The 13,337-nt window shown below is 45.0% G+C and overlaps 1 protein-coding gene across 2 annotated transcripts in view; it reads left to right on the forward strand.

The window, feature by feature from the left end:
• Positions 1–13,337, forward strand: part of ITSN2 (intersectin 2) — a 1,173,023-nt gene that overhangs the window by 1,150,837 nt on the left and 8,849 nt on the right. For both annotated transcript variants that reach the window (XM_085610587.1, XM_085610588.1), the window contains one exon: positions 8,681–8,763. In XM_085610587.1, the coding sequence (XP_085466713.1) occupies positions 8,681–8,763 (83 nt within the window). The remainder of the gene's footprint in view (positions 1–8,680; positions 8,764–13,337) is intronic.

Below are 13,337 nucleotides of genomic sequence, written 5' to 3' on the forward strand. Positions count from 1 at the left end.
GCAGTTCTGCGCGTTGGAATTTCCAAGGCGGCACTCGCTCGGCGACGCTTTTCGTCACGAGTGGAGTTGCGGTCTATTGTACGCCTTTCCGCCTATACCACTTCTGCCCAGAGTGCTGAAGAAGATCAGGCACGACCGGGCCCAAGTCATCTTGGTGGCTCCGGATTGGGCACGAAGATACTGGTATCCCGAGCTACTCAGTATGTTGACCGATCCCCCGATACGTCTGCCCCTTCGGGAGGATCTTCTGTCGCAGCAGCAGGGGACGGTCCTCCACCCGAACCTGTCCAGCCTCCACCTCCATGCGTGGAGATTGAGCGGCGGCAGTTGATGCCATTCGACTTGCCTCCTGAAGTCTGTGATATCATTCTGGCAGCCAGGCGTCCCTCCACAAAGACGGTATACGCCTGCCGGTGGAACAAATTTGTGGCATGGTGCACAGCAAAGGATGTGGATCCCCTTTCCGCCCCTCTTTCTGAGGTTCTCCTCTTTCTTCTTTCTCTGGCCCGGCAGGGCTCTGCCCTGGGCACCCTGAAAGGTTATCTTGCTGCCATCTCTGCCTTCTTGCGGCTTCCTGATCAGCCTTCTCTTTTCAAGTCCCCTGTGGTTACACGCTTTCTGAAAGGCATTACTCACACGTTCCCTCCTGTCCCTTTTGTAATGCCTCAGTGGGACTTGAATCTGGTCTTGACATTCCTGATGTGCACTCCCTTCGAGCCTCTTCACAATTGTCCTCTTCGTCTTCTGACTCTTAAGACTGCTTTTCTGGTAGCCATCACCTCGGCTAGACGGGTGAGTGAGCTCCAGGCTTTATCTTCAAAGCCTCCTTTTCTGTCTGTTCATCCGGACAAGGTTGTCCTTCGGCCTCGTCCCTCCTTTCTTCCGAAAGTGGTGACTCCATTTCATCTTGGGCAGTCTGTCACCTTGCCCACCTTCTTTCCGCCTCCGCATCCTTCCAAAGAGGAAGAGAGGCTCCACCGTCTGGACCCAAAACGTGCACTCTCCTTTTATCTAGACCGCACAAAACAGTTCCGGGTGGACGACTAGCTTTTTGTTGGATACGTGGGTGCTAAGAAGGGAAAATCTGTGCACAAACGGACCATCTCTCGGTGGGTCGTTTTGTGTATCAAAATTTGCTATTCTTTGGCAAAAACGGACCCTCCTGTTGGGCTGCGCGCCCATTCTACTCGGGCCACAGCGGCTACTACTGCTTTGGGACGGGGAGTCCCTTTGCAGGACATCTGTCAGGCGGCGACGTGGGCTTCGTTACACACGTTCGCCAGGCATTATTGCCTTGACAGCCAAGTCCGGAGGGATGGCTTCTTTGGCCGTTCTGTCCTCCAGGACTTTCTGGTGTGATCTTGGTTCGCAGACCCACCACCGGGGATGGTATTGCTTGGGTATCTATTCTAAGGTGAGGAATCTAACTAACGTGTTTCTTTCAGATGAACAAGTTACTTACCTTCGGTAACGATGTATCTGTAAGAAACATTAGTTAGTTAGATTCCTCACCGACCCACCCATCCTCCCCGTTCTGCGAACTGACATCTAGGGTTAAGGTTATCCTTTTCAGGCCCCTAGATTTTATTTTTTGGCACCAGTGTCGGTCTTTGCATGGCTCTGCGTTCCTGGCGCGGAAAGCTATGTACAAGAACTGACGTCAGCGCGCGAGGGCGGCGTCTAAGTACTCCGACGACGTCATTCCGGCGCACGACGACGACGACGGACGCGGAGCCGCAGACGACGCCTAGCGACGCGCAAGGGGTATTGCTGACGAAAAATCTTCCGGATCCAGTCTGACGCCTGGGGATATTCTAAGGTGAGGAATCTAACTAACTAATGTTTCTTACAGATACATCGTTACCGAAGGTAAGTAACTTGTTCTTTAATAACGTACCGATGAAGGCACAGCACCAGTATTCAAGGTTCCATCTTCCCTCATACTTGTGGAACTGACGTTAGGGCTCTGGTCCAGAGGTTATATGTTGCCAATGACATCAGCACAACTGCGTCTGACATCAGTATGGAGTTAGAACCAGAAAGCTTTTGCCGGATCCTCTTTTACACTTGGGATATCTGAGGAATCTGCTGGTCGATTGACTATCCACCAGAAAGATTTGTTACCAAAGGTAAGTAACTTTTCTATCATGAAAAGTGACCCCAATAAGAATAATGTTAAATTGTTTGGCTATCCCATATGCTTCCAATTTCCAGAACCCTTCTCAATCTTCATTATTAATGCTCTCCAGCAAAGACTTATTTTCTTTTATTTTTGTGTCCGTTTTTACCTCAAGGAGATTGGCAAAACCAGGTGCAAAAGTAGTGAGGAGTAAATTGTTCCTCCTAGCGGCCTCACCTCTAAGAATGTGGCAAAAGGTTGTTTTCAGGGAAAAAGGGAAATTGCTGCAGCAAAAGACAGGGGAGGAACCCATGTTGGGGAATGGAGCATCAGATTTCATTGAAAAGTAAATTCAAAAAGGATGTGTTTGGAGATCCTCGTGCATCTCCAAAAGTAAAACATTTGAGTCACGTTGATTATCTCCCTCTCAGGAGTTGGAAAGCTATATCTGAATAGTTGTGGATTAGATTTGTGCAGAGATGAAAAGTTGGTTATACACAAATTGGAGTAAATGGAGAAAAAAGGGAAACAAGTGTTGCAGGATATTAATATGAGGTGGATGCCATAGAGGAAGAACGTTTTAATCTCAGAGAGGATACTAATTTGTCAGAATGTAGAGAAAAATTGTTGGCCCACAAACTCTTTATTTAGAGTGGTCAGTGTGGTAGTATAGGGAAGGGAAGATCCACCATGAGTGCTCTTATGTCATCTCTTATGTCATATGGTGTTGCTAGTCATATATGGAAAGGTAGTGAAGATTCACAACAAGGTTGGCCTGGAAAGAAGGTTATCAGGGACAGGTGCTAGGGGGTTTGGAGAGGGGTTCCCTAGCTCTCAACGTCAACTCCCTCCATACATGTGACATCATGGGCTAAGTTTAAGACCTGCATCATCAGGTCTTCAGTTCCTGTCTCAGCCATAGGAGACACCATCCATAGGGAACCTGAAGATGCTTAATGACTGGAATTTTTAACTGGCTACTCTAAACTGTAGCGTTTCCAGGGCTTCTCTGGGTACTATCAGGTAGATCAACCACAGTCCTACTCTTGCTACTCCACCGATGCAATTTCAAGGTGTTCGTAGTGCTTAATACTGGGAGTTACCCTGTTTCCAAAAGCTTTTTAACTGCTGCATAAGAAATTCTGCCATTTTAAAGGTGTATTATAGTAACCATACCACATTTGTTTCATCGCCATGAACTTATAGGCCATAAACAATAAACATCTGATAAAGTTCTTGATTTGTTTCTTAGATAGTAAGCGCCACTACACCAACCCACCATCCGAAAGAGCAGTTGGCACATTAGGTTTGCTCTTACAAGGGAAGCTACTTATTTATCTGCAAAGGAAAATACTTATTTTTTTTAGAAAAATGCTTGATCGATTTAAATGTGTTTTTTCAGAACTAGAACTATTCCCTCATGGAGATTTGGGGGCAGCCGATGGTACCTCGATTAATATGATAATATAACAGGAATTAGAGTTTCTTAATTTAAGAGTCATCAATCGCCGCTTTAAGACTGACAGGCCTCCTTCCTTTACATTTCACAACCACAAGACCAGCTCTTTAATAGACTTTACTGTGCCCTCCGCTTATCCATCTGATCTCCAGTTTCTTAATAACACCAAGGGCAGAAAACGAACTATGCCTTGCTCTTATCCCATATAACCATCTACCAGACGGAGCAATACATGGCAGTACTCACAGGATAAATAATAAGAGACTGAAATGGACATCTAGCACAATTCACAGACTGTCTAAATCAGCAAAAAGTAAACTTTTCGGCCTTTTGTTGGAGGCGAGTGCCTCCCATAGCACCTGGGACCAATTTACTGCTCAGTTTGTTACCCAACACGCGACCACAGGAGAAAACCTCAGCAGTCAACACAGAGCGATAAAGACTAATGCGCATAGAAAAATAAGAGAATTAAACCGCTCTGTAAATTAAGCCCTTGGTGCTTAACAACTGATCACTTCTTGAAAGTTAAACTGAAAAAGGCGAAGTCCGCCTATAGAAAATGCAGGTGGTATACAAAAGGGAGGCCAACAACAATCTCTTTGCCAAACTTCTATATGACCTAAACACCAACAAACACAAAATATTTTGGAAAAATGTGAATAGTTCGAACAATCCATCAAAAACCAAAACAACAGTTAACATCCAAGAAGAGTGTTGGTACGAGTATCTCTCAAAGCATTTTGGTCAACCTGAGAGCATGTTGCACTTGAAAAAGACCACAGTTCATCAATCAGTGGCTTAACAAGAGCCCCAAAACACCTACAGCATAACTAAGGCCTCCAGTCCTCTGATATTTTGGGCAGCAACAATAAAACCCGAAATTTCCAGAAGCTATTACGATGGAGCGCTAGGCAGAAACGGCATCCCATCAGCCATCTTCAAAGAGGACAAATCTTTTTGAGCAAATAACTTGGGGCCAGTATTTGAGAGCACAACTACATTGAATATCATCCCCTCCTCCTTGAAAGGTTCTACCATCTCCCCAATCTATAAAGGAGGCAATAACTCCGACCCGGCCTATTTCCGACTCACTGAGCTTTTGGACGTGGAGTCAAAATACTTTGCTGGCTGTCTCCTCGAGGTGTTATCATCCTGGGCTACAGAAAGGCGCCTGATTACAATTAATCAAGCAGAGTTTGCAAAAGGTATGAGAACAACATCATATTTACTAGCTCTATCATTATTGATCGACCAACACAAGAAAAATAATCAGCCCCTCTACCTCTGCTTTATAGATTATAAAGCAGCATTTGATTGAGTTGACACAGGAAAGCTCTGGAGCAAACTTGCCCGCTGAAAAATACCTTATCCACTGCTGCAAGCCCTGATCCTTCTCCATACCGGAACCTGGGTCAGAATAAAGCTGAGCAATAGGTGTTTATTTATCTAGAAAGATCAGGACCCATCACTAAGATTGAGACAAGGGTGCGTATTAGCCCCCACAATCTTTAAATTCTTTTTGGAGGATCTCCCTACCTGCCTTGCCCAGGTAAATTAACTCACTCCAAAGTTAGGAAGCATTCTGCTTCCATGTTTAATGTATTTGGGCGGATAATTCCTATTTAGCCGTACAAAAGTTGGTTTTAGGAAACTCTTAAATGCCACTGCCTTATTCCACCACGTATCAATGGAAATCAATTTGAAGAAGACAAAAATCATGATCCTAGGCAACCCATCATCAGACTCCCATCAGTGGCATCTGGGAGAAGGGAAAATAAAGTTGGTATCAGATTATAAATATCTGCGTATGCTATTCGACAGGCAAGGCTCTTTTAAACAACATCTGGAGCTTATGCAGCTGAAAGACAATTTTCTCACTGCAGCCTTCAAACACCAAAAGTCTGTAATAACAACATCGACATACACACCTCTTCTGAAAATTATACAGACTGACCATATTAGTTCTAACCATAACCTACGGCAGCAAAGCACTGAGAGGCAGAGATGCCACCAATCTAAATAAAACAACGATCAGGCTTTCAAGTCGGTTTTATTCCTACCAAGCCACTCATTTCCAGCCAAATTGTAATTAGAATTTGGTCTAACCTAGCGAATTCTAGCATGGATCTGGGTTCACACTTAAATGAACACTCATTGGAGGCCTTTGCTCCTCTATCCCAGTAATCATTTTTAACTTTGCTGGCCTCGGTTAAAAGCGGGTCGCCTAGGGATCCAGCACCTCCAAACATTCTGAAATTGGTAGCACCAATAATTGCCCCTACTATCAGTGATCTGATAAATGCTTCACTTTCTACAGGTATAGTTCCCACTAATTGGAAAAGGGCTATGGTGAAAACACTACTAAAGAAACCCAATCTGGATCCTACGGACCTGGGCAATTATCGCCCCATTTCCCGTCTTCCAGGAATCAGCAAGATCGCAGAGAAATGTGTAAACCACACTCTCTCTAGCTTTCTGGAATCTCACGACTTGCTTCATCCCTCCCAAACAGGATTCCGCCGGCGACAAATGACAGAAACTGCTCTGTTAGCCGTGGTGGAAGAAGGTAGAAAGATCCTAGATTCAGAGGGGTCCTCAGCCATTATACTCCTCGACCTGAGCGCAGCATCCAACACGGTGAACCATCGTATTCTGGTTCACCGTCTCAAGAGCGTAGGAGTAACTGGTACTGCGCTACAATGGCTGCGTTCCTTTCTGGAGGGAAGATTCTTCCAGGTATTCGAGGATGACATTGTCTCAAATCCCATCCCTTTACAGTGTGAAGTCCCTCAGGGCTCATCGTTGAGCCCAACTCTTTTCAATGTTTATATGGCCCCGTTGGCAGATGTTGTAGTCCCCTTCGAAATTCACATGGTGACCTACGCCGACGATACTCAATTGGTCGTAGCATTGAACCTTGCAGAACAGAGGTCTAACAGCCTCCACACATGTCTTGAAGAAGTTTCTAATTGGATGGGCAGGTCCCACCTTAAGCTTAACAGTGAGAAAACTGAGGTCATGATACTTGGCAATGCTCTAAGTTTTAAATCCAGCACCATGTTGCCAGTGTGTATGGGTCAGCACCGGTCCCCAAGACCGAGATCAAGAGTCTGGTTATCTGGTTAGATCAGAACTTGACCTTCAAGGTGCTGGCCAGGAAGACGGCGGCCACTTGTTATGGCCTGCTCAGAATGGCCCGCAAAGTGTTTCCTCTCCTCCCCTTTCAAGCAAAAAAGAACTAGTCCAGTCTCTTATACTATCCAGGGTTGACTATGGCAACGCTTTATATCTGGGTGCCCCAATCGCAGTAGTCACGAAACTCCATATTGTACAAAACTGTGCAGCCAGACTGCTAATGGGAGTGTCCAATCGCAATTCTGCAAAACCTGCACTACACTCTCTTCATTGGCTGCCGGTGCAGGAAAGAATTAACTTTAAGGCCCTCTGCGTTGTCCATAAATCCCAGCAAGGGAATGGGTCACCGATAAACTCATCCATGATCCGCCCCTACAAGGCCAATAGGAAACTGCGCTCGGACGAGCTCTATTTGGTTGAGGTCCCTAGGATCAAGAAGGCCAGACGCGGAGGCCGGCTTTTTTCGTACAACGCTGCCAAACTCTGGAATTCTCTACCTCTGCATCTTTGCAGGGAACCTAGCCACCTCGTCTTTCGGAAGCAACTGAAGGCAACACTCTTTCCTTAGTCTCTGCTTCCTCCCTCTAGTTCTGCTCAGCGCTGGGATGCTTTCCGGTAGCCAAGCGCTATACAAAGGGTTTTTTCAAATCATTTCGTTCATTTATCAAATTCAGCCGCAAACTAAAGAACACCAATAAAGGTACAATGAATTATCAACTCTGGGAAGAAATTAGTGGCAGAGACTACTCCCTGGCCAAGTGTTGGTTCCCTTCTTTTTTAACTCCCTTGGGTTAATTCAAGGAGGGGACACAATAACCAACTATTTCCGAATCCAGGCCACTGTAAATAGAAGAATCAAGAGCACCTCATTACAGGCCGATAAGGGAGTGTTTTCATTGGAACGGTACGCCTGGCCCACAAGGGCATCCTTTGACAAGCTAGTACCTCTACTATTTTCGGGAGCATCCATCAATACATAGACCAAAGGATCCTTTCTGAAATATCATCTGGCCCGTTTACCATTACTTTTATGTCTTCTAGCTTGGAAGTGCACCGCCAGTTTAGAGGCCTGCCGACGTTACAGTCAATCGCCTAAACACTATGATGCACCAAGACAGTATATGTGAAGCAAGCTTGGAGGATCAGAAAGCCATACTAAGACCAACATTTAACGCGAGGGGGCTGCGCTGTTGCAGGCGGGCCATCATAGCCTGCTTTTAATCCTTCAGACAGTCAGCTAAATTGTAGACTGACCAAATATCTGACAGGACTCGAACTGAAAACTAATCACCACACAGGCTGCATACCATCAGAGCTAAACTAGATACCCTGAGTTTTATTTGTTTTTCTTTGCACAAGTCCACGTTCGCACTCCCACTTTGCTTTGAATAAAACAGAATAAAAAAGCCAACATTCGGCAGGTGGAAGTGCATGTGGGCTGAACTCGGCACAAAAACCCTCTCTGCAGAAGACTCTGGTTGCACTGCCACTTTATTGAAAACTCCAACATAGACAAGCACTGGCACTCTACACACTTCAAGTGGACTAACCTCACTCAAGCTGTCAAGACTTTGACTGTTGCCACCTTGCTGCGAGCTTTAGTACAACCAAACATCGGTATATTACACCCTTGAAAACTGCTATGTATGACCAAAGGGGGCAGTCTTTCTAAGGCCTACTAGCCCGTCAGGGCAGAAACTTGGCATGTAGCTTTACACCGTGTATTGAACTTGTAATGAGTAGAATTGCCGAATATTACGGGTTTAGATGCAGAGTATGGAACATTTAAATAATTTCTCCATTGTATCATTACTTTTTTTCATCATTTTAACGTTTTTAAATGAATGTATCTGTTTTAATAATTTTAGTGCAAAGGTTTTAATGAACTATGCATTCAAACAAAATATAAGAAACTAATCTACATGTTAAATTATTGGTTAACAGAATGTGTTGTTGTGTTTACCCAGGACGGCATGGGTCCAGAAAATTAAAGCTGCCTCAGAACTGTACATTGAAACTGAAAAGAAGAAGCGGGAAAAAGCTTACCAAGGTAGGAATTTTACACCATATTTCTTATTTCACATGTATCCTCATAGGGTACACGGCTGCTTGTTTTCAATGTCAGAAAAGCAGGTTTTGAATTCGGATTATTAATCCAGTGCCTTATAGACAAGGGCGACCTTTTAGCATCTAGGTGGTTTTTACTCAGTGACCACTCCGCTTATTTCATCCTCAAAAATACACCCTCTTGTAGAGAGAGCATGGTGTACGGGATGACACTGCTGTAAAGCAGCAAATCCTTAACACACTTTTTTATTTCAGTAGTAGTAGTAAGTAGTGTCATAAATTGGGATCTCTTAATGCATTGTTTTACATTTGTGATCCTAATAGCAGTTCTACAGCAATGAGCGCACTATGCATAGGACTTTTAGAATTCTTACGACTAGTGTGGTACCTCTTCAGAAACGTCCCTGGGTGCAGAAATCTAGTCTCTTGTTTGAGTGGGCAGCAAGCACCTGACCACGTCTGCCCACCATCCCACTTATAGAGTCGGTTTTTCCAGCGTCAGCAGGTAAACACAAAGACCAGACTTTTCTTTTTTTGTCAAGAGTGTGGCAAGATTACTATGCTACATAGATTTTTGGCCTTTCTGTTAGAATATATTTTTCTTATGTTCACTAACATTAAGGGTACTTTAATAGGCGACAAGAAGAGAGACAATTAATTCTTTCCTTTTTAGTGTAGCAAAACCAAAGGCCTTCTTGTTCATCCTGAAAATGGCATTGCCTGAAACCTGAAGTGGGCCTCCAAGCCAAAGATGAATAATGCCAGTTTCGGATTTGTATGCAAAAGCAGACTGAATGTTATGTCCATGCATGACAAATACAAGGTTTTAATGGTTGCTATTATCTATAAATAGATCATTTTGTAAAATATTAGCCCCCACCAGGCTGAGATTCCTAACACTATGTTCAAGCATGTTTGGATGTAGATACACATGCTGTGCATATACCTGCCACCTACTGTTGGGTCTAGATGTGTGCAAATTGTTTTTCTTCTAAGAAGTCTTCTTGAGTCACGAGACAGTGTGACTTCACCTCCTACTGGTAATGCGCATGGGCATCGGCTTCATTGTTAGATTGTTTTCTTTCCGCCAACGGTTTCGGATGTGTGTTACTGAGCTCCAGATCGATGCCATTGCGGTGTTCGTTTTGGTACCTCTCCCTTCCATCGGTGTTGTTTGCTATTGCGGCCTCTTTTTGCAGATCACCCTACCGTGGCGGTTCCTAGGCTACCTCCCCATATGCCTCCCACTGCCTTCCAGCATCAGAAGGCTCAGCAACCCTCCACAGGAGGCTAAGTCTGATGGGAATATCAGGACAACAGCTCCAGGGGTAGGGGCAAAGGCAGCTCCCCCAAAGAATCCGCCCACACAAAGCAGTGATGCCCCCTTTCCCTTCAACCATACAACACCTTTTGGAGGTTGACTTCAGAGGTTCTTCTCCACCTGTCAACATGTCACCTCCAGCCAGTGGGTATTAAACATCATTCAACAAGGCTACTGTTTAGAGCTCACTTCCATGCCTCCCAACATACCTCCTTGCAGGCACACCCATTTCTCACAAAACCGAAGCCTGCTTAAGGAAGAGATTCAAGCACTTCTCAAAGGGGCCATAGATCCTGTGCCTCAACAGGTACAGGGTTCAAGGGTGTGTTCCCTCTACTTCATCATTCCCAAGAAGGACAGGTCCCTCAGGCCTATCCTGGACCTCAGGCCCCTAAACAAATACGTTCTTTAAGAACATTTCCACATGGTCACTTTTTTAGGATGTCATTCCACTGCTACAGCAAGGTGACTTCATAGCTGCACTCGACCTTAAAGACACATACTTCCACATCCCAATTAATCCAGCACATTGTCGTTACCTTTGGTTTGTGGTAAGTGGAAAACACAATCAGTTCAAGGTGCTGCCATTCGGGTCAGCATCGCACCTCAAGTGTTTCCAAATGCCTTGCAGTGATAGCCGTGCACCTGCGATAAAAAGGGCATCCATGTATCCCCTTACCTGGAGGATTGGCTGATAAAAAGCGAAACACAAAACCAGTGTTGCACACACACCCAAGTAACACTAAACTTCTTACACGCCCTGAGATTTACCATCCAACCCTATCTAGGAGCAGTCCTAAATTCAGAAGTGAGCAAGGCCTATCCCAGCCCTGCAAGGATGCTGTCCTTCCATACATTGCTCCCTCTTTTTCAGCCAGATCACCAGGTCACAATCCAGACAGTCATGCACCTCCTCTGCTTGATGGCCTCCTGCATCGGCATAGTCCCTCACACAAGATTACACATGCGTCCACTACACGAATGCTTAGTGCGTCAAAGGTTTCAAGCAGAGGGTCATTGCGACGATCTACTGTTGATCAGCAGGTGCACCCATCGTTTTCTGCAGTGATGGGATGCCAACAATTTGTTGCATTCGCGGCCTTTTATCAACCCAATTCCACAGATTACCATTATTATGGAAGCTTCTCCCATGGAGTGGGAGGCGCATTTACAGGATGTGACTGTGAGAACTCAGTCACTGGGGTCTCCACATCAATTACCTAGAGCTGTTAGCCGTCCACCTTGCGCTAAGGGCCTTCTTGCGCCACAATACCCAATTGGAGTTGCACCACACACAGACAAACATGTAAATTGAAACAATGTCAAAATAACAGTTTCTATACAGTCCATGGGTTATTGTTTCTTCCTTTATTAGGTTATGTTCCTTTCATAAAAAACCATCAGCCAACGCGTTTCGTCCATTTAAACATTGGACTTCTTCAGGGCAGCTAAGGTGTCAATCAAAAATATATGCACCAGTGGTCAAGGCGCAATTCAAAAACCAGTGCCAGAATGTGGCATCTGTACAGGACTGTGTAAGATAGAAGTCCAAGCAATGAAGAACAGATAAAGGCACATTTTCAAAATGGCGATAAGTTGCTGTTGAGCATGGAGACGTTGTATTCAAATTGAAATGATTTAAATAAATATGCAAAACACGATACGAGATGCACTTCGTAGTGAAGATTATCCACCCAGCCGTATGCACCGCAATAGAGTTGCGTCCCATCGCAATAACGACTCCCAAGGCAACTGGTCCTCTGCCCATATTCCGAGTATCGCCTTCTTGCACCACATTGTGGGCAAGGTAGTTTTTATCTGGATGGACATTGTTACAAGCCATGTACCTCCTGGAGAAATAGGACAACACTTTCTCTCCTCAACTCTCGCAGTAAGATCAGACCATTGGTGGTGGACTTTCCGCTAAATGATTTATCTGCTGGTGGAGTACCTTCTGGGGGTTGGCAATGACTTTGCAGGCCTCCTCAAAAGGATGCGGCAACAAGTCCATGAGTGGGAAGTCCATCAACGAGTCCTGCTCACATATTTCTGGCATTGGGGGTTTCCCGCCGTGGACCTCTTCACCACAAAATGCCCAAATTTCGCCTCCAGGTTCCTACCACCACAGTCGATCGACAATGCACTCTGGATGAACTGGTCAGGGATAATTGCCTGTGCTTTTTTGCCTCTCCCTCACCTTCCGTTTGTTGTACAGAGGCTTTGGCAGACATCTCTCACTCTCATCCTGGTAACTCCCACTTGGGCCAGACAGCCATGATTCACCACTCTCCTCGAGCTATTGGTGGTTCCGCACAAGAGGCTCCCCAGCAGGCCGGACCTCCTCACGCAGACCCATGGAGAAAAAAGGTGCCGCGACCCCAGGACGCTCAACCTTGTGATCGGGATCTTGGGGTCTTAGAGTTTGGTTACCTTAATCTTCTAGCTGAATGCATGAACCCTTACGAAAGTATGCAGGTGTACTACTTGCTCCTGCTATGCTGCTAAATGGAAACGGTTTGCCCACTACTATCTATCGAAACACATTGATCCCTTAGTTGCTATCGCCCAGAACATTGTTTGGTACCCCCTACACCTACAGACCTGTGTATCATTATTAGGGTAAGTTATTTACCTTCAGTAATATTCTCTCTGATGGATGCATACTAATCTTGGCTATTCCTCATTTCATTCCCACTTTCCCTTTGTTGAGGATTTAATTATCAGTAAAACTTTTTCAGATTAGAATATTTTGCAGTTTATTTAAGTCTTATTCTATCCTGCTGTCTGTTAGGCACAGAAAATGAGGTAGTCTTAACGTCACTAGCATCGTGGTACCTTTATGTGCATACTTTATTACACCAAGATTAACATCAGAGAGATCCACAGCTTATTCTAGAGCAGGGCCGATGAGCTCATATTATTCTAAACTTTCTGATTGTCTGAAGCCTGAAAAGAAGGTTCATGATGAGGAATCTGCTGTAAGGTTATGTGTTCCTCAGAAAGAACCGTAGTCAAGGTATCTATCCAAGCTTCCTATCCAGCTAACTAGTTCAATCATATGGGCGCCCTCAGGTCCCAGACGATCCTAAACCCGACTTCCACCTTCAACCACTACATGATGCCCCATGGAACTCTACCCATTGATAATAGCATCAAATGTTAGTGTTACGGCGACGGCACCCAATTCTACTGAGAGTGTTTTCTGCTTCAGGCATCCAGGTTTTCATACATGCCTG

Source organism: Triturus cristatus, chromosome 6, assembly GCF_964204655.1.
Source record: "Triturus cristatus chromosome 6, aTriCri1.1, whole genome shotgun sequence".
Classification (NCBI taxonomy): domain Eukaryota; kingdom Metazoa; phylum Chordata; class Amphibia; order Caudata; family Salamandridae; genus Triturus; species Triturus cristatus.